Consider the following 26,281-nt stretch of genomic DNA (forward strand, 5'->3'; position numbering starts at 1 on the left):
TTACCTGAAAAATAATAAACAGTAGCGTGTTTTAAAGAGAAACTATCCAAAACAGCTCCTTTGGAATTCTATCTCCGAAGACGTCAGCCAGAGTTGTTGGCAAAACATCAGGGTACCAAATAATTAAAATACAATCTTTTAGCCCAGAAGCTCTATCACCAGTGGATTTAGAAAACATGTTACAGCTACAATCATAAAATGTTTGCTGAAGGCAAACTTACCTATTCACATAATATTCCAAGCATGCTGAGTTACACAATTCCCATTTAATGAGCACAAATTAGAAAGGTGGTTGCTTATTATTTCTTCCAATTCCAAAGAACATTCTAAGTGTGGCTTACCTTTGCTTTTTCTGAACAGATGAGTACATGTTCAAAACAATGCACTGGATTGCATTCACTTCTACTTAGAACGCTAACAAACCATGTCAGTTTACAGCATGCCATGATTCTATTTAGTTTTATTTTGATTAAAAATAATTTCACAAAGGGGGTCTATATACTTTTGGGTAAATAAATGTCAGCTGAGGAATGGGGTATGGCTTTATCAAGAAAGATGCCTGAAGGTATTGCCCTTGATGGATATGTTACTAAAGAGCACATTAAATACTTCAACAATTGAAAAGAGTTTATAGATTAAAGCATTTCAGAGTAAGAATGAATTGGAAGAAAAGGTACCACCCCACTTGGAAGGAGTTCCATGCTATTGATGCCATCAACTAAAAGGCCCTTATCTCTGTACAAAAAACAGATTCTCAAAAGCTGATATTAATATTGGATTAAATTGTTTCTTTTAAAGTAGGGGTGTCAAACTCGATTTCATTGAGGGCCGCATCAGGCTTGTGTCTGACCTTGGGGGGGGGGCAACTTGACGTCACTCATGTTGGGGTGCCTGTGGTGGCCTGAATGCTCTGCCAGGAAGAATGGATTCCCGAGCTCCGTTTTCGCTGGCAGAGGGTTGCAGGAGGCCGGCCCAGCCAAAAACGAAGCTCAGGAGTCTGTTTTCTCTGGCAGAGGAACCACAGGCCAGTCCTTCACTCTTTCCAGGGTGGCCCTGTGGGCCGGATCTAAGCACGCCCGGGCAGGATGTGGCCCCCGGGCCTTAAGGTTGACACCCCTGTTTTAAAGGATCCTTATAGATCCCAGATGTTTCTGGTATTAATTTTAGGTCATCTTAGTGATTTTACTGAAGATGCCCAGGTAAGAATAATGCGATTGGGAGTCAGACCAAAGTACTGCTAATGGAAGGCTGGTGTGTTTGTTTCTGTAGGAACTACCATGTATTTTATTATTTGCTGCTTGGTGCCAGCGAAGAAGAGCGCAAAGAATTCCACCTCAAGCAGCCTAAAGACTACTTCTACCTCAATCAGGTATACAAAGGCTTTTTTGTCCTGACTTTGGCTGACAAGCACAAGGCTTTGCTATGTTTTTCACTCTCAGGAAGTGAAGGGAACCCCAAACAGACCTCCTTTGTTCCTCCGAGAAAAATTGCAAAGATCTTATTTAAATCAGGAGTTGTATGTCTTGTTGCATGTAAAATGTTACAGTTCTCTGTCAGCCAGTTGAATATCCCTTAACTATTTTAAGGCTTTAAAAAAACCTGTATGGTTTTCTTTTAGTCACATGTTAGGAAATTATTTCTTAATAAGCGGAATAATATGCTCTTTATGAAATTAATTTTATTTATTTACGCAGAAAAGCAAAGCAATATTTTTGAGATTTCTAACTTTGTGAAACAAAATGTGGAACGAGATTAACCTATCTCTGATTTAAGGGTGGGGGCGGAGGCCTTATGCTGTATTGAATGGTTTGTAAGGGAAGAACAGTTGTGCTAGGTCTCTCTCTCACCATCTGACATATGGTACTGTTTTGCTCTTGAAAAAGGTTTTAGAATGGGCAGATTCTTAGTTCTCCCAGTAACTATCAGGGTTCCAAATAGCATCCAAAAGTAAATCAGAGTCCAAGGCAAATTATTGCTCAACGTTCCAATTTATTAAGAGAGCCATGTTGGCACATCTAGGAAAACCCAAATCTGAAAGCTTCTCGGTTTTCCCCACCTACTTGAAAGTTAAAGATCTTGCCCCCACACCCACAAGTCCATCACATGGTCCAATCCCCCACTGCCATGCTGGCAGTTCCACCCATCCAATTCCGGTCAGGTGTAGAGGTGCAATGACAAAGGATGACCTTGGCTTTCTAGAAAGAATTTTGTTGTGGCTACATACCGTGTTTCCCCGAAAATAAGACAGGGTTTTATTTTCTTTTGACCCACAAAATATGGCTTGGCCCTTATTATCAGGGGAGGGCCTATTGTTTTGGGGTTGCTGGGCGGCTGCTCTCTTGCAAGCGGGCTCCCAAAGAGCCAGGCACAGCCTCAGGGTCGAACGGCTGTGTTGCACTGCTGCAGCAGCACTACATAGTTGCCATGAGGTGACCATGCTCACGAGCAGCCATCCAACAACCCTCCTTTCCAGCCGGGCACAGCACTATTCACTGACCTAGGGGTATTGCCAAGCCACGTGAGTGCCTGTTCTCCACTCTCCGGCTCCCACAGCTTGGCGCCTTCGGAATGCTCCTAGGTCAGTGAATGGGGCTCTGCATGGCTGGAGAGGGGGGTTGCGCAAGCGGCTTATCCGCTCCCCGCTTGCGCGACTACCAGGCTCACGACGTCCTTGCCTAACTGTCCCTGCAGAGCCAGGGCATCTCGCTGCTGCCACCACTGCTGCTTTTTCTGCGGCTTCCAAAGCATGGAAGTAGGATGCCGAGTCTTCCAGCAGTTGCTGCTCTGGCAGTACACTCTATGGTTGTGGGCTGGCTGCTGGCAGAGCGTACTCCCAGAGCGTACAACCATAGAGTGTATTCCCAGAGCAGCAACTGCCGGAAGACTCGGCATCCTACCTTCGTGCTTTGGAAGCCACAGAAAAAGCCATGCACTAGCGGCGGGCAGCAGCGAGTTGCTCTGGCTCTGTAGGGAGAGTTAGGCAAGGACATCATGAGCCTGGGAGTCGCGCGAGCGGGGAGCAGAAAAGCCGCTTGCGCAACCCCCCTCTCCAGCCATACAGAGCCCCATTCATTGACCTAGGGGCATTCCGAAGGGCGCCAAGCCACGGGAGCCGGAGGGCGGTAAACATGCGCTCACGCGGCCTGGCAATACCCGTAGGTTACTGAATGGCACGGTGCCCGGCTGGAAAGGTGGGGTTGCTGGGCGGCTGCTCGTGAGCATGGTCACCTCAGGGCTGCTGTGTAGTGCTGCTGCAACAGTGCAAAACAGCTGTTCGACCCTGAGGCTGTGCCTGGCTCTTCAGGAGCCCGCTCGCAAGAGAGCAGCCACCCGGCAACCCCCCTCTCCAGCTGGGCACAGTGCTTCTCACCGACCTAGCGATATCCCGAAGGCACCAAGCAACGCGAGCCTTTGCCCTCCACCTCGTTGGCACCTTCGGGATATCTCTAGGTCGGTGAGTGGTGCTCTGACTGGCCGGAGGGGGGGGGGTTGTCCAGGAGGCTTATTTTCAGGGGAAGGCTTACATTTTTGTCCACCCAAAAAATGTGGCATGGCCTTATTTTCAGGACATGTTATATTTTCAGGGAAACATGGTAGTCTGTGACACCTTACAATATCCCCTCCTATTTTCCCGCAATAGAAAATGCATAGCAGAATAATAGAAATTGTAGCAGCCAAAGACCCCAAAGTAAATATGGCTGCAGACCTGACAGTAACATTGATAGGAAACTGATTATTCTATTCCATTTAAATTTAGTTTAGGGACTAAAACAATCATGATTCCACCAGGGGATTCAAACCGGGGCGAAAGCAGCAGGAATTCAATTCTGTTCTATTATATTTGACATTATGCTCTGCTTTTTCATGACGTACGCTATATCTTCTCTTAATGGTACTTTTATTTGGTCCTCTTCTAACAACTGAAAATCTGTTTCTTTATTAGTACCTTCCCCTCTTCTACAGTTGCAGCTAAAAGGAATTGCCATAGGACAATTGTGGTAAATTTTATTGGTAGTAGATATTCCTACTTATACTTGCAAGTTTGGATTTTTTCACAGCATAACTTGAAAATTGAAGATGGAGAAGACCTCCAGCATGATTTTGAACGGTTAAAGCAAGCCATGGAAATGGTTGGTTTTCTTCCAGCAACAAAAAAACAGTAAGCTATAATTCAGCTATCTCCTTTCAGTTTTCAGACATGCACATAAGGATATACCATATATTATATGATGCCATTTTCCATTAATGTGCTAAGTGAAACTAATCAAAAGGCAGAAAAATATGTTAAACACTAATAGGTATTAACTCATGCCTAAATAAATGTACATTCTTATCACACTCTAATGGACAAATGTATATGACACTCAGTAAACATATTCTTCATCTGAAAAATACACTAGCCTGCTTTTCACTTTCACAGAATTTTTTCAGTGCTTTCTGCTATTCTCTACCTGGGAAATGTTACTTACAAGAAAAAGGCAGCAGGTCGAGATGAGGGGCTGGAAGTGGGACCTCCTGAAGTGCTAGACATTCTCTCACAGCTTCTGAAGGTACCTCACATCTTTCTACATTATAATTATTGTCTTGAGCAGAGAAGACACCCCTGATCATTGGGCACAAAAAAAGATCATTCACTTTACCCCTGTTAAATAGCATTGAAAAAATGCATATAAGAATACAGTGGTACCTTAGTACTCAACTGCTTTGAAACTCATCGAATTTGGTACTCAATGTTTGTTTGATGTCAAAATTTTGTCCCAGTACTCATTGTTTGTTACTCAACGCACAAGCTACAATTTCTCAGTGTTGGCTGCCTTGTGACTCACGACATTATTCCTTATGGAAAAAAATTGTTTGATACTCATAGTTTTTAGTATTCATCGTGTCTCCTGGAACCAATTAATGAGTGTCAAGATACCACTGTATACTGAATAGGTTTATATATATATATATATATATATATATATATATATATATATATATATATATATATATATATATATATATATATATATATATATATATATATATATATATATATATATATATATATATATATATATATATATATATATATATATTCTGTATTGATAAACTTGAAACTACTTACATTTTAAAACTTAAAAATCAAGCAAACATTTACGCTAAATAAATATTTGAGTAGGGAAGAAAAAATATGCACTGTTAACTTCCCTGCCTTCAGAAAAAGTCAGAAGTGCTAAACATAAACAGTACTTCTTGGAGTGAACATTTATAATAACTTTTTTAATTTAATGAAATTGTTGCTATTATTGGACCCTGATCCAATAATAGATACATGAAATCTTGATCTGTGAATGCATTTGAAGCAGCATTGAATGCAATTTGAACATTGATATATAAGAAAAGGTTGACTTTTAAGTAGTCATGATCCAACCCAGTCCTATTTCAGGGTATATGGCAGACCAAGCATGTGAACCAAGGCTATTAGGAAATGAATGGAAAACAATAAAAAAGTCTATATTTGCATGCTAATGATGGTGTGCTAATGGAAAATTATAAGTGAGATGTTACACCATTACAAGTGAGATGTTTTGTAATGCAAAATCTGTTGCATTATCAAATCTCCCTTTTAAAAGGGAGACTTTATATTTTGTCATTTACACTATCTTACTTCAAAGCTTAAGATTAAAACCAACCAGGAGGATTCTCCATTTTCTGCAGCAACTTTATAGGAACTGGATAAGTTACACCCTACAGGAATTTTGATTATCAAAATTACAGATAATTACAGGTCATTTTCATCCTGTATTTCCATGTCAGGTTGTTAATTTCAGCTCTTCTCCCAGGTGAAACGTGAAACCTTAGTGGAAGTGTTGACAAAAAGAAAAACGGTGACAGTGAATGATAAACTGATCCTTCCATATAGCCTCAATGAGGTGAGTTCCTAATGGTAGATTGGGGTTAGTAAGATTTTTTAACAATAAAATAAAATTACAGATGGCTCAAATTGTAAGGGCAACTTTATTTTTTCATATGTAATATTTATAGGATATCTTGTAACAATTCTGAGAGTGTATAGTCACGAAACAATAAAGCTAATTAAAATTCAGTAACACCAAAAGAAAACTATATTGCAGTGTCAAAATAAAAATTTCCTATCGCCAGAGGATATTGCTTAAGTAGCATTTTTTTTAAAAAGAGTAATTGGTTTCCCCATCATCTACCCTCTACAGTCTCATATTTTTTCCTGCTGATATCTAAAAGATAGTATGTTTTTTGCAATTATGAGATGCTTAATTGGAATCAGGGGGCATAAAATGGAAAATATAAATTATGTAAGTATGGTGATGATTCCTTGGAAACCAATGAATAAAAACGCTAGCAAAGTTTAGTGATTTTTTCATGTCCCTCAGAAAGGCTCAAGAACAATATGGGTTACCTGAAGGATCACTTTTTTTTGAAGAAGCTGTACCCGTCCAACTAGATCAAGCGGAATGGGCATGCTGCAGATCCCATCCGCCAAAGAATGTTGGCTGGCGAGGATCAGAAGACAAGTTTTTTGCACAGTGGCCCCTTCTCTATTTAACATCCTTCCCTCGGAGATCAGAATGGACCCCAATGTGCTAGAGTTTCATAAAGCCCTAAAAACCTGGCTTATTCCCAAGCCTAGGGTGACGAATATGTCCAGGGCCTCATTTCCTGGCTATTGTTTTTTTTATTGTTTTAAAATGTTTTTAATATTTTTAACTAATGTATTGTTTTGGATTGTAAGCCTCCCAGAGTCATTGACTGAGACGGGTGGCTATAGAAATTGAACAAACCAACAAATAAATAAATGAGGAAAAACAAAGTTACAATGGAGCTTTCTTGGTGTTTTTAATTTGCAGGCCATCACAGCTCGTGATTCTATGGCGAAGTCTTTGTACAGTGCCCTCTTTGACTGGATAGTTCTGCGAATTAACCATGCACTTCTCAACAAGAAGGATATGGAAGAGTCTGTTACGGTATGCTTCCAGGAAACAGATGATTCTTGCTTCTGAGTTGTGGAACTGCCTGTCACCTGGCTATTTTTTTAAACAGATAGGGAGGGTCTGATTTTGAGAAGGGACCACTTACAGTATATTCGGCACATCGCTATAGTCATGCCATTCTCCTGATTCTGTTCCCATCCCTTCCCATGCATAGTGCTTGTCCATTGGGGTACTCGATATCTTTGGTTTTGAAGACTTCAAAACAAACAGTTTTGAACAGTTCTGCATAAACTATGCAAATGAGCAGTTGCAGTATTACTTCAATCAACATATTTTCAAGCTTGAACAGGTAAGCAATGGAAGAAAAGAAGGGATTGTGCTCTTTATTTTGCAGATTAAAATGGTGTTTTTTAACTTTATAGCAAGGTAATAATATGTGTAAAAACAGGTTGAATGACAGCAATATTGATTTGGGATCTTGCTGACAGATTTCAATTTGCAAATCTCTATATTTTATTTTTTTTCTATTAAGTATGGTGTTTATAAATTACTTTCCAACATTAAACTTTTAACATAAAAATTTATTGCAGTCTGTATGTTGTATGTTATCGTAAAACATTTTATGGCACAATACAAAACATTCTAAAACATTTTTATAATCAGTTGCTAATGTTTGAATGTGCAACATGGGCTGCTTTCAAGGCAGATACATCTCTCTATAGAGCTTTTCAAGAATTTTTCAAGTACGTTCAAATACAATACAATACAATACAATAGCAGAGTTGGAAGGGACCTTGGAGATCTTCTAGTCCAACCCCTTGCCTAGGCAGGAAACCCTATACCGTTTCAGACAAATGGCTATCCAACATCTTCTTAAAGACTTCCAGTGTTGGGGCGTTCACAACTTCTGGAGGCAACTTCTGTTCCACTGATTAATTGTTCTCACTGTCAGGAAATTTCTCCTCAGTTCTATGTTGCTTCTCTTCTTGATTAGTTTCCACCCATTGCTTCTTGTCCTGTCCTCAGGTGCCTTGGAGAATAGTTTGACTCCCTCTTCTTTGTGGCAACCCCTGAGATATAGGAACACTGCTATCATGTCTCCCCTAGTCCTTCTTTCTCTTAAGCTAAACATACCCAGTTCCTGCAACCGTTCTTCATATGTTTTAGTCTCCAGTCCCCTAATCCTCTTTGTTGCTCTTCTCTGCACTCTTTCTAGAGTCTCCACATCTTTTCTACATCGTAGTGACCAAAACTGAATGCCGTATTCCAAGTGTGGCCTTACCAAAGCATTATACAGTGGTATTAACACTTCACGTGATCTTGATTCTATCCCTCTGTTGATGCAGCCTAGAACTGTGTGGCTTTTTTGGCAGCTGCTGCACACGGCTGGCTCATATTTAAATGGTTGTCCACTAGGACTCCAAGATCCCTTTCACAATTACTACTGTTGAGCAAGGTACCACCTATACTGTACCTGTGTATTTCGTTTTTGTTGCCTAAATGTAGAACCTTACTCTTTTCACCATTGAATTTCATTTTGTTAGATAGTGCCCAATGTTCAAGTTTGTCAAGATCCTTCTGTATCTTAAGCCTATCTTCTGGAGTGTTGGCTATTCCTGCCAGTTGGTGTCATCTGCAAATTTGATGAGTTCCCCATTTATTCCCTCATCCAAATCATTGATGAAGATGTTGAAGAGTACTGGGCCCAAAACAGAGCCTTGGGGTACTCCACTGCATACCTTCCTCCATGTAGATGCAGTTCCATTGAGGACTACATGTTGAGTGCGGTTGGTCAGCTAGTTACGAATCCATCTGGTAGTGATGCTGTCCAACCCACATTCTTCTACTTTATCTAGTAGTAGGTTATGGTCTACCTTATCAAATGCCTTACTGAAGTCCAAGTAAATTATATCGACGGCATTCCTCTGGTCCACTAATTTTGTCACTTTGTCAAAGAATGCAATAAGATTAGTCTGCCATGATTTGTTTTTGACAAACCCATGTTGGCTTTTGGCTATTACTTTGTTTGCTTCTAGGTGTTCGCTGATTCGTTGCTTGATTATCTTTTCCAGAATCTTTCCTTGTACTGAGGTCAGGCTGATAGGTCTGTAGTTTCCTGGGTCTGTTTTTTTCTTTTTTTTGAAGATGGGAACCACATCAGCTCTTTTCCAGTCCTCTAATGTACCTTAAGTACATTAGAAGCTCTGCTATTGTTGAAGACACTGAATAATCTGGTAATGAAATACCTCTGAAACCATGATCCAGGGATTCATGGGTTGTCTTAATTGTTTCTCAAAATGGTCATTTACAAGAAAGCCATTGTTATATTTGTAATTGCTGACATGTACCTTTCTTTATTAGCCAAGATCTTGATTTGGAAGGGGAGATGTTCTTGCTTTAAAATTGTAAGAGCTCTCTGGTCCATTTAATTCACATTCTGTTTTTTTAAAAATAATGAGCAGATAATTCTGAGAAACTCAGAACCAGAATAAAATGACAGCCCTAGAGATTTTGTTCGTCCACAGTAGCCAGTAAAATACTTCTTTCTCCTCCAAGAAAGCCACTTAAACAGATGGTTGTCACCTTATGATATTCCCTAAACCATGTGGTACACAAAGAGTTCATTTGTTTTTCTGTCCTCAATTGCCAGTCAGATGATTCCTAAGTTCTAATATTATGAGAGGTAAAGAGGTAATAGTATGAGAGAGAAAGAAAAGCAGTTGATGCCTGACTTCCAGCACTTACTTATTATAGGAGGAGTATCAGAGTGAGGGGATTTCATGGCACAACATCGACTATACAGACAATGTGGCCTGCATCCATTTAATTGGCAAGAAACCAACCGGTCTGTTCTACCTACTAGATGAAGAAAGCAAGTAAGTAGAGCTAGCTGTGGGACTAGGAGAAAATCTACAATAAATATGAAAACAAAGTATAATGATATTCCCTAAATATCCCCCCCTGCCCCCCCAGGAATACTCTACAAGCCTCCTAAGGGCTATTGGTGCCCTTTTTTTGAAGAAAAACGGGCCTGTTTTCATGAAAAACGGACTGTTTTTGGGAGGTTTGCAGAGTGCAAAAACTTTTTTTTTTAATTTGCCTCTTTAAAGCCTTGGTGCGTCTTATACTCTGAAAAGTGAAGTTGGGAGGGAGGGAAGATTGGAGAAAGCACAGCCTCTGTCCACAAATTTGCAGCTTAGTTAGCCTTATATATAAAATAAAGGGGATATGAAAGTAACAGGAAGCAAAGCACATTTAGGCATATATTCCCCCAAAACTAAATATTAGATCATTTGGAACAGAGCAGTCCTGGGAAGAAGAGTCATAAAGTATCAGGGGCAGAAATATAAGTTAAATATTTATTGAAGCATGTGAATGAAAGGAGAGACTTGTAAGTGGGACTAGAGGATTTTCCAAAGTGATGATTCTATGATTAATGATACTGGATTTATTTACTGGGGTTATTTTGCACTATAACGTCTGGTAAAGATGAATAATGGACATAGCTAGGGCTCAGGATTTGCTATTGAACTTTAAAAATGTATGACTTGTGAAATTAGACAGATAGGAGTCTGAACACTGTCTGCTTGGAAAGGCACAAAGTTCCCTTCCCATTAATAGTAGAGGGTGAAATTATGCAACCAGGAGCAATTAAAGAATGAAGGGATAGCCTTTATTCTACAATGATACTTACCAATTAAAAATGCAAAGCTACCATGACATGACAGTTAAAGAAACGTGCACGAATTTCGTAGAATTTAGAATCTTACTTCCAAGAGGTTACGAATTGCCAGGATGTAGAATTTCTAAATTTTTAGTCTGGGAAGAAAGCAGAAACCAGGAAAAAGTTTAATTATTATTTTTAACTAAGTCCTCTCAGTTTATAAAAATTCTTAGGAGAAATGATGGATACTTTTAAAGACGTAGCAATAATGGTGTAATTAAAACTGCTTACAAAAGAATATCAGTAAATGTGAATGGAATGCAGCCAACCTTCTTACCTGCAGAATTCCTTTCTACATTTGGGAACTTCTGATATCATCCCCTCCCCAGTTTGCCAGGTTTAAGCTCTACTGATAAGGATAATTTCTTCTGCCTGTGGCTTCCTCTTTTGCTGCTTGCAGTTTTCCACATGCCACTAGCGAGACGCTTCTTGCAAAGTTCAAACAGCAGCACGAGGACAGCAAGTTCTTCATTGGAACTCCTGTATTGGAACCTGCTTTCATCATTCAACACTTTGCTGGCAAAGTGAAATATCAGATAAAGGTAATCGGAATGTGATTCCAGATGCAAAATGTCAAGGAATTGCTTAATCAGCAAAGAAAAAAAAAAGTCAAGATCCTTCCTAGTTGAAGCAGGCCAAAACCCATCCTTTTAAAAAAAAACTGATCTTGTCAGTTTGGAATGGACGTTTTACAAGAGTTTCAACAAAAATGATCATTTTTCTTCATCATTCGTACATAATTTACATCTGTAAGCAATCCAGTCATGAGTCACAGGAACACCAGGTCTCCAGTGAGTGATTGAGGCCGTAGGTTTTTCTTTCCAATGTTGAATAACTAAGGACACAGACAGGGATGGACTTCAAAAATTTCAGCAACGGGTTCTCTCCCCAGTTGCTGGGTGGGCATGCCCATGGTGGGCATGCCCTAGTCAGGGTACTACACAACAACGGGGGGATGGACCTTTTGCCTTCCCCAGGCTCCGGACACTTTCCTCAAGCCTCTGGGAGTGCGCAAACTGCTTCCCCCAGGCTCTGGAGACCCTCCGGAGGCCAGAAACAGGCCCGTTTTTCCCCTTCCCCAAACCTGTGCGCAGGCCCTGCACTTACCTCACATCCAAAATGGGTTGCGTGGAGACTCGGGAGGGCAGGGGCGGGGCGGGGTGGGTGGGACCAGCCTTGGAGGTTCTCCAAAACGGCCATAATGTCACCTAGGGCTTCTCCCGAACCCAGGCGAACCCGTAGCAGCCTACCCCTGGTCACAGAGAATCCATTGCCATTGCCCAGTCATCATTGTAATAGAAATGTACTTCAAATGTACGTGGACATCCCAAAGTATATTTTGTGGTACTGATTTCCAGCGGTGAACCTGCTGCCAAGCATGTCTTGAAGACCTCAAACTTTAGCATGGTAAAGAAGGGGAGGGAGACACGCAGAGTCTTGGTTAAATCCACCTACCCCTTGAGCAAAACCTTGGCTATGTGCCTTGGCTCCCATGACCATTCTTCCTTACAGGATTTCCGTGAAAAGAACATGGATTATATGCGGCCAGATATCGTTGCCTTGCTGCGGAGCAGTGACAGCACTTATGTTCGGGAGCTGATTGGAATGGACCCAGTGGCTGTTTTCCGGTGGGCTATCCTCCGTGCAGCCATCCACGCCATGGCTGTTTTTGCAGAAGGGGGTCGCCAAAGAGCTGAGAAAACAGCAGGTAAGCCCAAGCACAGCAGAAGTAATCAAAATATCGACATCTAGAGTTTAAGAGTATAGAAGACTTTTGGTCTTCACATAGTGTAATCCAGATTAATTCCTCAGCAATTCCAGTTAAAACAAATTTAGATGGCAGATGATGACAGACCCATGCTGCTTAATTATCTGAAAAGATGGAAGCAATGCTAGTATGAATATAAATTAGTTGAATTTGGAATAAGGCAGGTTCATAACTTTCACACAATCTGCCCACTATGTAGTAGTTTATACTTATCTACTTCACGTCATACTACTGATGTTATTGATTTTATTTTAAATTTGTATTTCTGATTATTGAAAGCCAACTAAGGGTCACTTTTGATTTTCGAAAGCAAACAAATGCATTTAAATGAATTATAAATGGTTCCTCCTTCATGCCTCTTGTCACTGCTTAAGAGTCTTTCTGAACAATTAATAATCCAAAGAGGAACCAACAAACCAGTTTCTTCATTGTGGTTTCTGCGATTCACACAGATGGATATTGTGCAGGTTCCTTTGGAAACTTTCAGAGCTTAAGCCATGCCTCCTGTTTTCATTGCATCTATGGATGTGGCTCCTGCTGATCCCTCAGTTATTTTAAGCAACTGTGATAACAATTTGCTAAAATGTGTGTGTGTTTTTTCCCAAAGTAGTTTTTTGAACTTTGCTCAAAAACGTTTTCATCATTTTCATCCTTTTATTGATCATTTCCGTGCCTTCTCTTGCATTCTCCTGTTGGTTTGGGTTTTGTTTTGTGACCCATCTATGGGCTCTTTTCATTTATTTAAATTTACGATGAGCAATCTGTTTGTTTCTTATGCCACCTTTATTATTTATTATAAATAACTCAAGGTTCCAAACATTCCTAATGCTTTTTCCTTCTTCCTCCCCCTCCCCCTATAATTGTTGAAATGGTCTAGAAGGGCCAATTCCACAAATTCCAAAAGTATGTGAAAAATCTCCTCCATCAGATCTTTTCAACAAGCATATTTTTTACTTGTTGTGCTTTAGAGCAGGCGCCTCCAACCTTGGCAATTTTAAGCCTGGCAGACTTCAACTCCCAGAATTCCCCAGCCTGGGGAATTCTGGGAGTTGAAGTCTGCCAGGCTTAAAGTTGCCAAGGTTGGAGGCCCCTGCTTTAGAGAAGTCTAGGTGGCTGAAGTCCTGCCCTGTTTTTATTAAGCAGGGAGAAAAGAACCATTCTTTACATCTGTGAATGTTCCTTTAGAGCAGCGGTCCCCCAACCTTTCTGAATCTGTGGACCACTGGGGGAAGCAGGGAGGAGAGGGGATGGCTTTGTGCGCACACTACTTGCACAAATGCAGCTCTTTTGCTCACCCACCACTTGCATAGCCTGGTTCCCAACAGGTTGCAGCCCAGGCCACAGCCCAGGGATTGGGGTCCCCTGTTTTAGAGTAAACTTTGAAGGGCAAGAGGATGTTTTGCAAGTTAACTTACAAATCTCAATTGCTCAGTTCCTGTTATGGATAATAGAATAACAGAGTTGGAAGGGACCTTAGAGGTCTTCTAATCCAACCCGCTCTATAAACTCTATACCATTTCAGACAAATATGTCAAGGTGTGATTTGGGTAACTGGTACTCTGCTTCCGTTATAAAGGTAAAGGTTCCCCTCGCATATATGTGCTAGTTGTTCCCGACTCTAGAGGCCAGTGCTCATCTCCGTTTTAAAGCCAAACAGCCAGCACTGTCCGAAGACATCTCCGTGGTCATGTGGCCGGCATGACTAAGGCGCACGGAACGCTGTTACCTTCTCACCAAAGGAGGTCCCTATTTTCTACTTCTATTTTTACATGCTTTAGAACTGCTAGGTTGACAAAAACTGGGATAAGTAACGGGAGCTCATTCCGTTAGGCGGCACTAGGGATTCAAACTGCTGAACTGCCAACCTTTCTGATCTACAAGCTCAGCATCTTAGCCACTGAGCCACCATGCCCCTTTATAGCTATAACCCCCTGTATAGTTATAGCTTCTGCTATAACTGTGTGTAATTTAGGGGATTTGGAGGGTTAAGCTATAGACACACAATTATTTGTAGATACTTCCATCTGCAGCGAATGATCTCTTTGAGGGCTATTGCCATATATCTCTCCTCCTGAACTCTTTGAATTCTTGAGCTTGCAAGTTTCAAGAAGAGATTGCTAAGGATTCAGTTTCTGAGATTGAAATTCTAGACATCAAGGCAAACACTGTCATTCCTTATCCAGAGAGCATCGTGATCATATCAATCTCTACTGTACCTCATTCCTACTATCCCAAGCCTCCCACATATCTTTCTTTGTTCTCTTACTTCACATTGGGACAACAGAAGGAGGTTAGATTCTCAACGGCAGCCAACAAAGAGCACATTTCTTTTCCCCAAAGATCATAACCGTATATAGTAAACTCCTGGAGTCACCATACTGTTTTTGTAAGATAAAGAGTGGCACTCATTTCTCTTTATCCATTCGTACCAGTTCAACATTGTGAGGATTTGAACACTTGTAATGTCCTAGCTTTTTTGTTACATTTAAATGACCACATTTGGATTTTTTTCTTTGCTCCATATCTACTTTCCGGCTTGTTTAGCTCAGTCATTGTCCCACTGGAGGTATCTCATTTTTTCACATTCTTTATTTAAAAGTTTGACAGGTTCACTGAATCTTTTTCAATCTCTTCCATCTCTATTATTAACCCAGAGGTTATTGTTAGCCTTCAGAGAAGTCAATGGCTGTCCAGACTGACTGATTACATTCATGGAAGACAACCTCACTGGTCCACTATGAGACCTTAGAGAATTTCTGTACTTATGTTTCCAAAAAACAACTTGTCCCTTTCTTTCCAAATGCATCTTTCTATTGCACTGGTGACTCTATTCCAAAATGATCCTCATCTCTTTCTATATTGGATAGTTCGTGCAAAAATAAATTACCTTCCACAATATTCCAAATGAACCACTGCAACAGTGTGGCCTTATTATAAACTCCAAAGCAGCCATTGCCTATTAGAGGATAATCAGTTGGGACAATTGGTAATGCAACTTCTCTTCTGAAATATGTACCTTGAAGCAGTTAACGATGGGTTACACTGTAGACTTTCAGTTTTGCTAAGTATTTCAAGATGGACCTTTGGGCAGTGTGAGATGCAGCCTTTGCCAAAGCAATCCTGTCATCAATTGCATCATGATTATGCATCTGACACCACCCTCTCCCTGAACCCAACCTATTCCACTGGGTGATTGCTTTGGAAAAAATGTGAGGAGAAAGAACTAGGGTATTCTGTGTCAAGCTCCTTTTTTTAAAAAGTGGCATTTGATATACAAACCAGCCCTATAAACAGCTTACTGCTTATTCACATTTTGAGACCATTATATTAAAAAGCTACTTATTTGCCTGCAACTTGTTCAAATGATCACCTGGGTATTCCCATTATTCTGTTTCCCCTTGGTTATTTTGCTGATTTTTGGTTTCAGGTTTCGCTGAATCAGCCTCAAGAACTGAGACTGGGAGTCATTTTAAGTTATTTAATATGCAGTAATACTGGTGCCAGTCTTTTAAGCTCTAAAAGATTCTGAATTAGCTTTTACACATGAAGGATGTAGATCAAGATGGCCACTCAAATAATCCCGTTTATAAAAGAGTAACGTTGTTGGTGAAAGCTGGCAAAAGCTACGGCGGTTATGCCAATATAGTTTTTTCCCACTTTCCTCTAGGGGTAATACGCCATGGACCCAGGATCCCACTTGGGGAATTGCAACAGAGCAACACCCCAATTGAGAGAGTTTATCGGTAAGAAACACACTTAATTGGTTTTTATTATCGTTGTTACATTTCTATCCTTGTCCCGGTTTCTTTTGACAAAGGACCATTCCTTGCACTGCACTGGTTTCTGATCTTGTTTTTCGTTTTACCAAAATAGCCCCTAGATGTTTGTTTTTATATTTAACTTATATAGAACTATAGATAAATTTGCAATCCCTCTGGAAAAAAACATGAAGAGAGATGGTGAATGATAAAGATTCTCTGCTTCTCAACAAGGGACCGAAGAGCTCTTATGAGAAATTCAGTATGATGAGGAAATCAGTGCATTGCAAAAGTAACTTGGCATCTTCGCTACTACTTCTTTGTCAAATTTTGGTTTTTTTCCTTTCCCATTTTCAGAGCTTCTTATTTCAGCAATCCTACTTAAGTCCTACACTGTTGGCCTCTGTAGTTTAAAGAGAGAAATTAATTCCACTATATTGTACAGTAAAGCCTTTGAATTCACTTGTGTTTTTTCCCCTCTTAATGTACGATAGCAGTGAAAAAGACAAATGCCACGCTACGTTCCTCAAGAACTTTATTTTCAATCAGTATTGTAAATTTTCTTTGTAAACGTGCGATGTCTCCATCCGGAACTACTACTTTTACATTTGAAGATGAATATAAGAATGAAAATTGAGAAGAAAAGAGTCATTAGAATGATTGGGGGTTCAAATATCTGGGGGGAAAGACTAGTATGTTGGAAATTGTAACCCCCCCCCCAAAAAAGGCAAGTGAGGAGAAACATGATCGTGGTTTATAAAATAATACATGACAAGGAGAAAGCAAGGAAAAACTTTTCTTTTTCTCAGAAAAATAGGACTGCAGCGTATTAAAGTTGATTGGAAGGAGATTTAGAAAGCATTTCTTGATATCATGAGTCAGTAATCGATGGAATTAATTAATAGTAACTTGGATGACTTAAAAGGGTTGGACGAATTCATGGAGGACAAGATTGTCTGATTGTCTTGCATTCTCATGGTACCTCCAGGCTGGGGTGACCAAATACTAGCCGCAAGCAAATGATGGTGAACCTATGGCACATGTGGGCACGCACGCGGTTGCCAGCTGCTCTGCTCTGGCACGTGCACATTCCAGTTTCAGCACTTGGTTACCAAAAAGGTTAACCATCACTGCACTAGAAAGACAAAACATTGCCTGTGACTTGATAGAGCCCAGATATTTTTACATTCTTAAGTTTTCTTTCAAATTTCAAATTTTTAATTTGTTAGCCGCTCCCTCTCCGCAAGGGACTCGGGGCGGCGTACAATAAAAATATACATACATACATATAGACATACAGATACACACATATACATACATATACATACATGGAGGAGGTAGTAATCAGACATAAATCACATTAATAATAAAATAGAAAATTAAAATTAGCCATTAAAATATCCCATGATAAAATACAATTTAAAAAGGACTGTCAGGAGGAGGATAAACTACGGTTGAGCCAGGCCAGATAATTGAAAGAGGTGGGTCTTCAGCTTTACACGGAAGGAGCGGAGATCGGAAGTAATCCTGATGTCAAGGGGGAGGTCATTCCACAGGGCTGGGCCCATCACAGAGAAGGCCCTGCTCCTGGGCGTCGCCCCCCGACACTGTTTAGCAGACGGCACCCAGAGAAGTCCCTCTCTGTGTGAGCGGATTGGTCGTAGGGATGTATGGGGCAGGATGCGATCCCGCAAATAACTAGGTCCTATGCCATGGAGCGCTTTAAAGATCGTAATCAAAACCTTGAAACGCACCCGATAGACCACAGGAAGCCAGTGCAGCTCGCGCAGGAGAGGTGTTACATGGGAGAACCTAGTCCTCCCCATAATCACCCGCGCAGCCGCATTCTGAACCAACTGTAGTCTCCGAGTGCATCTCAAGGGGAGCCCCATGTAGAGAGCATTGCAGTAGTCCAGGCGAGACGTCACTAGCGCATGGGTGACTGTGCGCAAGGCGTCCCGGTCCAATAAGGGGCGCAATTGGCGCACCAGGCGGACCTGGTGGAACGCCCCCCTTGCCACGGCTGTTACATGGTCATCCATGGACAGCCGGGCATCTAGGAGGACACCCAAATTGCGCGCCCGTTCCATGGGGGCCAGTTGCCCGCCCCCAATGGCCAGAGATGGAAGCAACTGGTTGAACCGGGGGGCCGGGAGCCACAGCCACTCCGTCTTGGAGGGGTTGAGTTTAAGTCGGTTGTCATCCATCCAGACCCGTACGGCTTCCAAGCACCGGGACATCATTTCGACGGCCTCGTTGGGGTGGTTCGGGGTGGAGATGTACAGCTGAGTATCATCAGCATACAGATGGTATCCCAACCCAAAGCCACGGATGATCTCGCCCAGCGGTTTCATGTATGTGTTGAACAGGAGTGGCGAGAGAACCGACCCCTGTGGCACCCCACAAGTGAGGGGGCTCAGGGTCGATCTCTGCTCCCCTGCCAACACACGCTGCGTCCGGCCGGAGAGGTAGGAGCCGAACCACCGCAAAACGGTGCCCCTGACTCCCAACCCCCATAGCCGGTGCAACAGGATACCATGGTTCACAACAGTACTTGAATTTTGGGTGGAAGTAGAGTCTGACTGAAATCCACAGTCCCCATCCCTGCTCATATCACCACTCCAATTAATATGCTAACATTTGGTAATTAGCTTGGCTAAAGATAATGGATTCCAACCCCTCTGGCCACCTTTGCAGTACAAGTACCACAATTTCAGCTAATTGGAGAGGCACCAAGGTTCTAAATTGGCACTGTAAATTGGCATTTTTTTAAAGAGCTCACCTTTGGAACGACAGGCTTCCCTTTTAATTCTGTTTAGAGTTGGAAGCCTGTACAAACAGATACGCACGGCCTTTTCTGATTGAAGTGTTGTGTAATAGCAACATTTAGCATGAGTTGTTAACGGACTAGAATTTTCATGCAGCTTAGCATTATGGCAGTTAAAAATAATGGTTGAGATGAATTTTAAATTGATAGTCAAATGTGTGTGTGTGTGTGATTTGAATAAATAATACTCTTTAGGTCAGGGGTGTCCAAACTTGGGAACTTTAAGACTTGTGGACTTCAACTCCCAGAATTCCCCAGCCAGCATGGCTGGCTGGGGAATTCTGGGAGTTGAAGTCCACAAGTCTTAAAGTTCCCAAGTTTGGACACCCCTGCTTTAGGTTGTAGACAATGCTAGACACTATATATCGTGTGTCCCTCGAAAATAAGACCCAACCGGAATATAAGCCCTAGCATGATTTTTCAGGGTGCTTGTAATATGTCCTACCCCAAAAATATAGCCCCAGTTAAGATCGTCAGTCAGACGGATGCATTTAGTACTATATTTCCCCAAAAATAAGACAACTAGAAAATAAGCCCTAATGCGTCTTTTGGAGCGAAAATTAATATAAGACCTGGTCTTATTTTCAGGGAAACACAGTACCTATTGGCAGTTTTAAGGGATATCGTTTTACCCTATTAAAAATACACATATATAAATTCATCAGTTACATTTTGCAGTCCTAGGATACCAAATACTAGAAACACAAGAGAACGTTAATGGATTCTTCCTGATACTTTTTATTTCCTTTTGATATGCTGTGGCTTTCCTGATGATGTTCCTCCGTTCCCTGGCATACCAAAGCCCAGTTGCTTCTTGTTGTTGTTTTCCTTTGGAGAAGGCTTATAAGAAGATAAAACTTGGGAGGGTGAGGGTACGTCTGGCCAACTTAGCCTGAAGCTTTTTGCCTGCTTTATTACTTGGTTGATTGAGCATCGTTGCATGTTCCCCTTTTTGCAGCTGTTCAGTACTTGATTTCTCATTTGATTGCTCTGAGGATTTTGATATAAACGCTTTCGAAGACATCATTGCTTCCTATGAAAGCAAGAAGTAAGTGGGTAAAGGTGGAGGAGGAGCTTGCCACTGTGGCAAGGGAAGCACGATCCTGGGCAGACAGACCTGAGAATGACCTGGTTCAGAAAACCAGGGATTAAAAAAAAAAGTCACTGTCTTCTTCTCCAGCTTCATTCCAGAAGTCACTGAAACTCACCGTTGGGGTGTTCTTAGGCAACTCAAAGTATTGCATATATAATGGAGCATACAGGCAGTTCCTCGACTTACAACCACAATCGAGCCCCAAATTTATGTTGCTAAGTGAGTTTTGCCCCGTTTTATGACCTTTCTAGCCACAGTTGCTAAGTAAATCACAACAGTTGTTAAGTGAATCTGGCTTCCCCGTTGACTTTGCTTGTCAAAAGGTCACAAAAGGTGATCACATGACCCTGGGACACTGCAACCGTGATAAATACGAGTCACTTGCCAAGCGTCTGAATTTGGATCACATGACCATGGGGATGCTACAGTGGTCATAAGTGTAGGAAAATGGTCCTAAGTCACTTTTTTTCAATGCCTTTGTAACTTTACACAGTTATTAAATGAACTGTTGTAGGTCGATGACTACCTGTGTTCCTTTTTTTAACGCTGAAGTGGAATGCTGTAATTGTATCTCAAATTTAAAATATGTAGAGGAGGAACGGGGCCTCTTACAAGAAGTGGAAAGAAGTGTGTTTCAGAAGAATGAAGTCTGTTCCTCTGCCCAGGAATGACCTTTTTTTACACTTCTGTCACCTTTTTTTCTCTTTCTTTTTTCCTTGGCTTCCTTTCTTGGTTTTCTTTGTTATTAATTTCTGCCTCTCTGGAGAGTGGCAAAGGTAAGTTTTTGTGTTGAATAAAGCTGTCCACAAGCATGCTGCATGATTTGGAAGGCTGATAATCACTCACTTATTGGGGCACTTTCCTGACTGTAGGAACTAAACACGGAGCAGAATTCATTTGCAATTTGTGTACAATCTTACTCAGGGGATATATGTGCATTGGAAAACTAGAAACCTGAATTAAACCTGATTTTTTTTCTAGTACAGAACAACCTTATCTGGAAAACTAGTTTCAATATTCACATCTCGTTTGGGGACTGTATTTTTATCTGCAGGATATACTCTATGGGGAATTCGTGCACCTTTCAACCATTGGATCGTAAAACAGGTCTAAAAATACCATGCCAAATGAATAAATAAATCACCCAAATCATTATTTATTTATCTGAAGGTTGACACCCAATCTTATTTGGCATGGTCTCTGATGTAAAAATACATTAATAGCTGGGCAATGGCCTGCTATGAATACTACTTCATTGAAACTGATAAAATCTTCTCCCACAATCCAAATGTGAAGAGCTTTGGAGGCATCTCCAAAATAGCAATCTTCGTCACATTCGATCTTATGTTACCAAATCTACAAATTAAGGGGATCCGTCCTTATTTTATATTCAAGATGAGCAAGTTTTAAGATACGGCCAGCTCAGGAGAAAAACCTCTTGATGGACATTTTCAGAGCCCATATGGCAATGGCGACTCCTTTGTTTAATTCCTGGTGCTTCTCTTTCACACACCTCTCTCTTTATGTGTGTTCATATGTCTTGTCTGCCTTGTTTTGGGTGTGTGTCCATCACGTCTTAGGGACTTGCATGAGCAAATAGTTAGGAGTATAAAGGGCCTGCCGTGGCAGGGTGAAGATCCCCGCAGGCTCCTGCAGTCACTCAGCCGGTACCAGCAACCCCGTTGCCATTTCCTGTGAGTTTGTGGAAAAAAGGATGTTGTGGGGCAGGTGGGGGCGGGGAGGGGGGCGGGGAAAGGGAAGCTCAGTTTTTCTAGCTTTGCAGAGTGGTGCGGTGCAGAGTGCATAAGCGAACGTTTGCAAATCTTAAGCATTTTGCATTTTGTGGAAATTACTGAGGTACTTTCCTCTCAAGTTTTGCAGAATGTGGCTCTTATTTCATGTGCAGGAAATGCAGAAGTGCCCGTGGTAGATTTCCTCAGTTGGTAGACATAAAAATTGCATTATTCTGGCTTTTAGCATGTATGTATTCAAAGGCAGGCAGGCCTTGACTTAGCAATTTCAGTAAGTTCTTAATGAATATACGCCTCCCCCTTTGCCAAGAATCTCCCAACGTGGAGCGCCTGAAAAGCATAGATAGATTCTCTCAACCGTGTTTCAGAAAAAGACACTGCGTTGCAGAAGAGTATTCAGGTTTTTCCTATTTCAGATTTTTGGATATATCCAAGGGAAAAACCTTATCGTTCTGAGTCCTATACAGGTAATCCTCATTTAACAAACACAGTGAGCCAGCAACTTTTTTATTAAGTGAAGCGGTTATTAAGTGAAACAATTGAAGCTTTCCTTTGCTTTACAGACCTGTGGAGGTTGTAAACGCAAGGATTGATCACCAAAGTTACTTTTTCATCAATGTTATAGGTAACTGCGAATGGTCATTGAATTAAAAGAGGACTGCCTATAAAACAGGCCGAGGAGAGTTTAGAAAGAGGAGCCTCTTTGCATTGTGATTTAGAGAAGAAATTTTTTATCACAACTTAGTTAAATTCTTGTCCTTATTTCATACCATATTTTTTTATTTTAAAAATTTATAACCCTTTTACATCAAGTAACTTTTAAAGCAAGTTATAAGGCACAGAAAAAGAGCCTTAATCCTTTTGTTAAAGGCATCCCTCTTTTTTTTTTTTTTAGTTCTTCAGTCCCACGGCAAGAGGATGAGCTGGGACTGTCATTTTTCTGTGGTTCCCCAAAAGACAGTTTCACCCTGGACTAGTGGTAGATGCTTTCACCGAATGTCCTCTGAATTTAGGCAGACAGGAAGACATGAAGCTTCCTTGTTTTTAGTCAGGCTATTCATCTACTAGCCTAGTATTGCCTCCTTTTGACTGCCAAATTTTTTTCTCTGTTTTAGGAAGATGATTTTCATCTAGAATGCCAGGGGTTGTACTTGGAAAACTGTTATCTAGAACATCTTGCAATAGTTTTTAAATATAAATTATTCAAATGGCATCCTTGGAAGCATATATGAGATATATTTAAACAGAAGATAGTCCCTACATCTCCTGTCTTGTTTAAGTGTCAGCTTTTGTTGATATCAGAGGTTATTTGGCAGGGACCGTTATTTTGAAGGATAGCTTTTTCAAAATCCTTTGATTTTAAAATTTAAACTCTACATTTAAAGTCTAATTTTTTTTAGATTCATGGAAGAATACAGAGTCCTGCTCTGTCACAGGATAAGCCAATTCAGTGTTTCTGAACCTTGGCCCCTTGAAGATGTGTGGACTTCAACTCCCAGAATTCCACAGCCAGCCGTATCGAAATCCATACATCTTCAAGCGGCCAAGGTTGAGAAACATTAATCCACGGCTTCGTGCTTCTTTTTTAAGGTTGACTCCCCTCCCCTCCCATCCTCCATTAGCACACCTTCAGTGCTTGACAAAAAATCTCCGGGGTTGGCAGCATAGAATTAACTCAAAGATTTTATGTCTCACATCAGTATTCTCATTGTAGCTCAATCCCACCATCTCTTTAGAACTGCTTAGCCATCATTTTGTTCTTGTCTGCTTTGCTTGGTTTAATTTGAAAGATGTGGCTTTGCTGAACTAACCGAATTGCACGTTTAAAAATACTTTATCACTCCAATGATTTCTAATATTTTAACAGGAAGAACAGAGGTATTAAACAAAAGCAGATCATCCCAAAGGTGAGCTTCCTTATGTTTTAGGGTTCCAATGTATGTGGTGATGGGGGGCATTTTGGGGTCAGTTATTTTACATTTTGCAAAGCATGTGCGCATTATGTGAATTCTGCTAAAAATGTGCAACAGTAAATTATACACTAACTAATATGTATGTATGTATAGTATGTATAGTATAGTATGTATAGTGACACTGTATGTCACTATATTTTGGAAAATGCTGAGTCCAGCTCTGACACATGTGAATAATATAAAGTGAAAATAAAATTCTTGGCTATTAAGAGAAGGATGAAAAATATTCATGTAACCAAAGTGTTCTGGTGAAGTCCATAAACGAGCGCTTACCTCTTCTTCATAATTTCTGATCGCCATTTCTATGGCTGATAACAAAATAAGAGCCTAAACAAAGCATAATTTAATGCACTCATCCCACCAAGTGTCGTTTCAGCACTGGAATTATAGTGCCTGCCTTCATGGGATTGTAATCATAACTACGGCATATTAGCTTAGCTGCCCAGAGTTGCTTGATAGCGAGATGGGCAACATATAAAATAATTAAATAAGTAAATAAATAAATAAATATTCCTTGGCTGCAGAATTTACTGGACTCAAAGTCTTTGAAACTCATCGTGAGCATGACGTTGCATGACCGAACCACAAAATCCCTCCTGCATTTGCATAAGAAGAAGAAGCCACCTAGCATCAGCGCTCAATTCCAGGTAAAAGGGCACATACAGTAGTAGAGAGTGACCATAGCTGCCTCCCTTTTGTTTAATGTTTTTCATAATCGATTTCATAATATGGGGTTGGGATCTGTGCAGGTGTTATATTTGGTCTTATATGTATTTGTGCAGGAAGCTTGCTTTCATGGGGCGATGTGAGGGGGAGAACATGCTGTATATCTTCATTGTTTCAGCAATAGTACTTCTTCATTCTTTTGCAAGGAATACGAAGTAGATCTTCAATTATTTTCTTTTCTAGTCAACCTTTTCCTTTCTTCTGTACTTTCTTTCGTTTCTCTTTAACTCTACATTTTAAGCAAAACTAGAAAAAAAGCACTCTGTGCAAATGCATACAGTGCTAAAACCTATAAAACCAATAAGTATCATCATGCTTTCTTCTGTAAGGAGAATGAATCAATTGACCTGGGAATGGTAATAGATTCCTGATCCTAAATCTGTTTGTCTTCTTCTGGACCTCATTCATATGGCAAACAGTGGCCCTCTGTTCCATCATGAGCAATATGAGCAACACACTGGATAGGAGTCCACGGAGTAGTACCAATTGTTCTCCTGTGCACTGCTTGGGGAATCCAAGCAAGGGTTAACTTTGTCCATTAGCCTAGAGACTGAGTTATGTAAATTGATGGCCACGCCTCCTCTGACTGGGCTAGTTCAGTTTTTTAACTCAGTCCAGCCTAAAGAGACGCAAAAACCTTTCTCTCTAGGTTATTAGACAAAGTAATCATCATTATTATTATTCAGCTTGGATTCCCTCAGACCTCCGTTGTGTGACAGATTCTGAGTATCTTTCGCGATAGTGCCGACATTTCCTGCATATGGGTTCGTTCCTTTTTGCTTATGGTTGCAATTGACTAGTTGGCGTTCCTAAAGCCTTTGGGGCCAGGGAACCTTTTATTGACTGCGTTACTCCCTACGGCGCTATTCTTTGGGACGGTCGGTTTGCCACCTTCGTTTGCCTTGCCATGGTTGGGGGTCGGTTCGCCACCCCGTGTCGGCCACTTCATCTGCTACCCGCCATCCCCTTGGTCCCTTCCTTTTGCGACACGCGGAGTCTGGACGCCCCGTTGTCAGGTTGCTGGAGTCGCTCCCCTTATCTTTGGGATCACATGCCGCCAGGAGCTGCGGCTGCGGTCGCTAGCTGCTTGCAAGGCTGTGCTTCTCCATGCTGTTGGCAGCCATTTTCTCAACCAATTTGAATTTCCTGCAGCCGCTGTAAGTCGCGGTGGCCATTTTGGAGACAATTTCACGCCGAAAACTAACGGTCTGGGCACGGTTTTTCTACTTCGCGCCCACAGTGACATAAAGTTGCCAGTTATCTTGCTCCACGAAGGTCGGTTCTCCACCATTCTGCTGGAGCACGCGCTTGATATCTTGCTGCCTCTGTTTTCGATTGCGATCGACATTTGGCCTATCTTTGAACGTGAGCTTGAGCCTTTTCAATTCTAATACTACCATGGCAGATCATTCCACTACCGGGGGCAGCACTGGGACTTCCACCTCCCCTCAGCTGTCCTCCGATGCCACTGGGGCCTCTTCCAGAATGGGTAGGACCACCACCAGGGCTGCTAGCCACAGATCCCGCACTCATTCAGCGGCGTCTGACAGAGCCACTAAGCGCACTAGTAAAACTAAGAATGGGTCTAAGAATCCCACAACCCCCAGGCCGCCTCCCATCTTACTGCCTGAGGGGCCTTCTACCTCCAACTTAACTGGGATTCAAGGTTGGTCCCCAGACCTCCCTATCCCTCAAGGCTTAACCACTG

At 41.4% G+C, this 26,281-nt stretch overlaps 1 protein-coding gene across 8 annotated transcripts in view; it reads left to right on the top strand.

Annotated features, from left to right (window-relative positions):
• MYO9B (myosin IXB) overlaps window positions 1–26,281 on the top strand; it is a 93,253-nt gene that overhangs the window by 17,938 nt on the left and 49,034 nt on the right. For 5 of the 8 annotated variants that reach the window (XM_081942998.1, XM_081943001.1, XM_081942999.1 and 2 more), the window contains exons 5-17: window positions 1,270–1,369; window positions 4,059–4,159; window positions 4,421–4,550; window positions 5,829–5,918; window positions 6,870–6,986; window positions 7,168–7,302; window positions 9,708–9,829; window positions 11,078–11,219; window positions 12,190–12,385; window positions 16,113–16,188; window positions 21,704–21,817; window positions 23,742–23,781; window positions 24,372–24,494. In XM_081942998.1, the coding sequence (XP_081799124.1) occupies window positions 1,270–1,369; window positions 4,059–4,159; window positions 4,421–4,550; window positions 5,829–5,918; window positions 6,870–6,986; window positions 7,168–7,302; window positions 9,708–9,829; window positions 11,078–11,219; window positions 12,190–12,385; window positions 16,113–16,188; window positions 21,704–21,817; window positions 23,742–23,781; window positions 24,372–24,494 (1,486 nt within the window). Of the gene's footprint in view, window positions 1–1,269; window positions 1,370–4,058; window positions 4,160–4,420; window positions 4,551–5,828; window positions 5,919–6,869; window positions 6,987–7,167; window positions 7,303–9,707; window positions 9,830–11,077; window positions 11,220–12,189; window positions 12,386–16,112; window positions 16,189–19,988; window positions 20,079–21,703; window positions 21,818–23,741; window positions 23,782–24,371; window positions 24,495–26,281 lie in introns of all 8 variants that reach the window. The other 3 variants (XM_081943000.1, XM_081943005.1, XM_081943003.1) reach the window with 2 other exon arrangements.

The sequence above is a fragment of the Natrix helvetica genome (genome assembly GCF_964273705.1).
Source record: "Natrix helvetica genome assembly, chromosome: 1".
In the NCBI taxonomy this organism is placed as follows: domain Eukaryota; kingdom Metazoa; phylum Chordata; class Lepidosauria; order Squamata; family Natricidae; genus Natrix; species Natrix helvetica.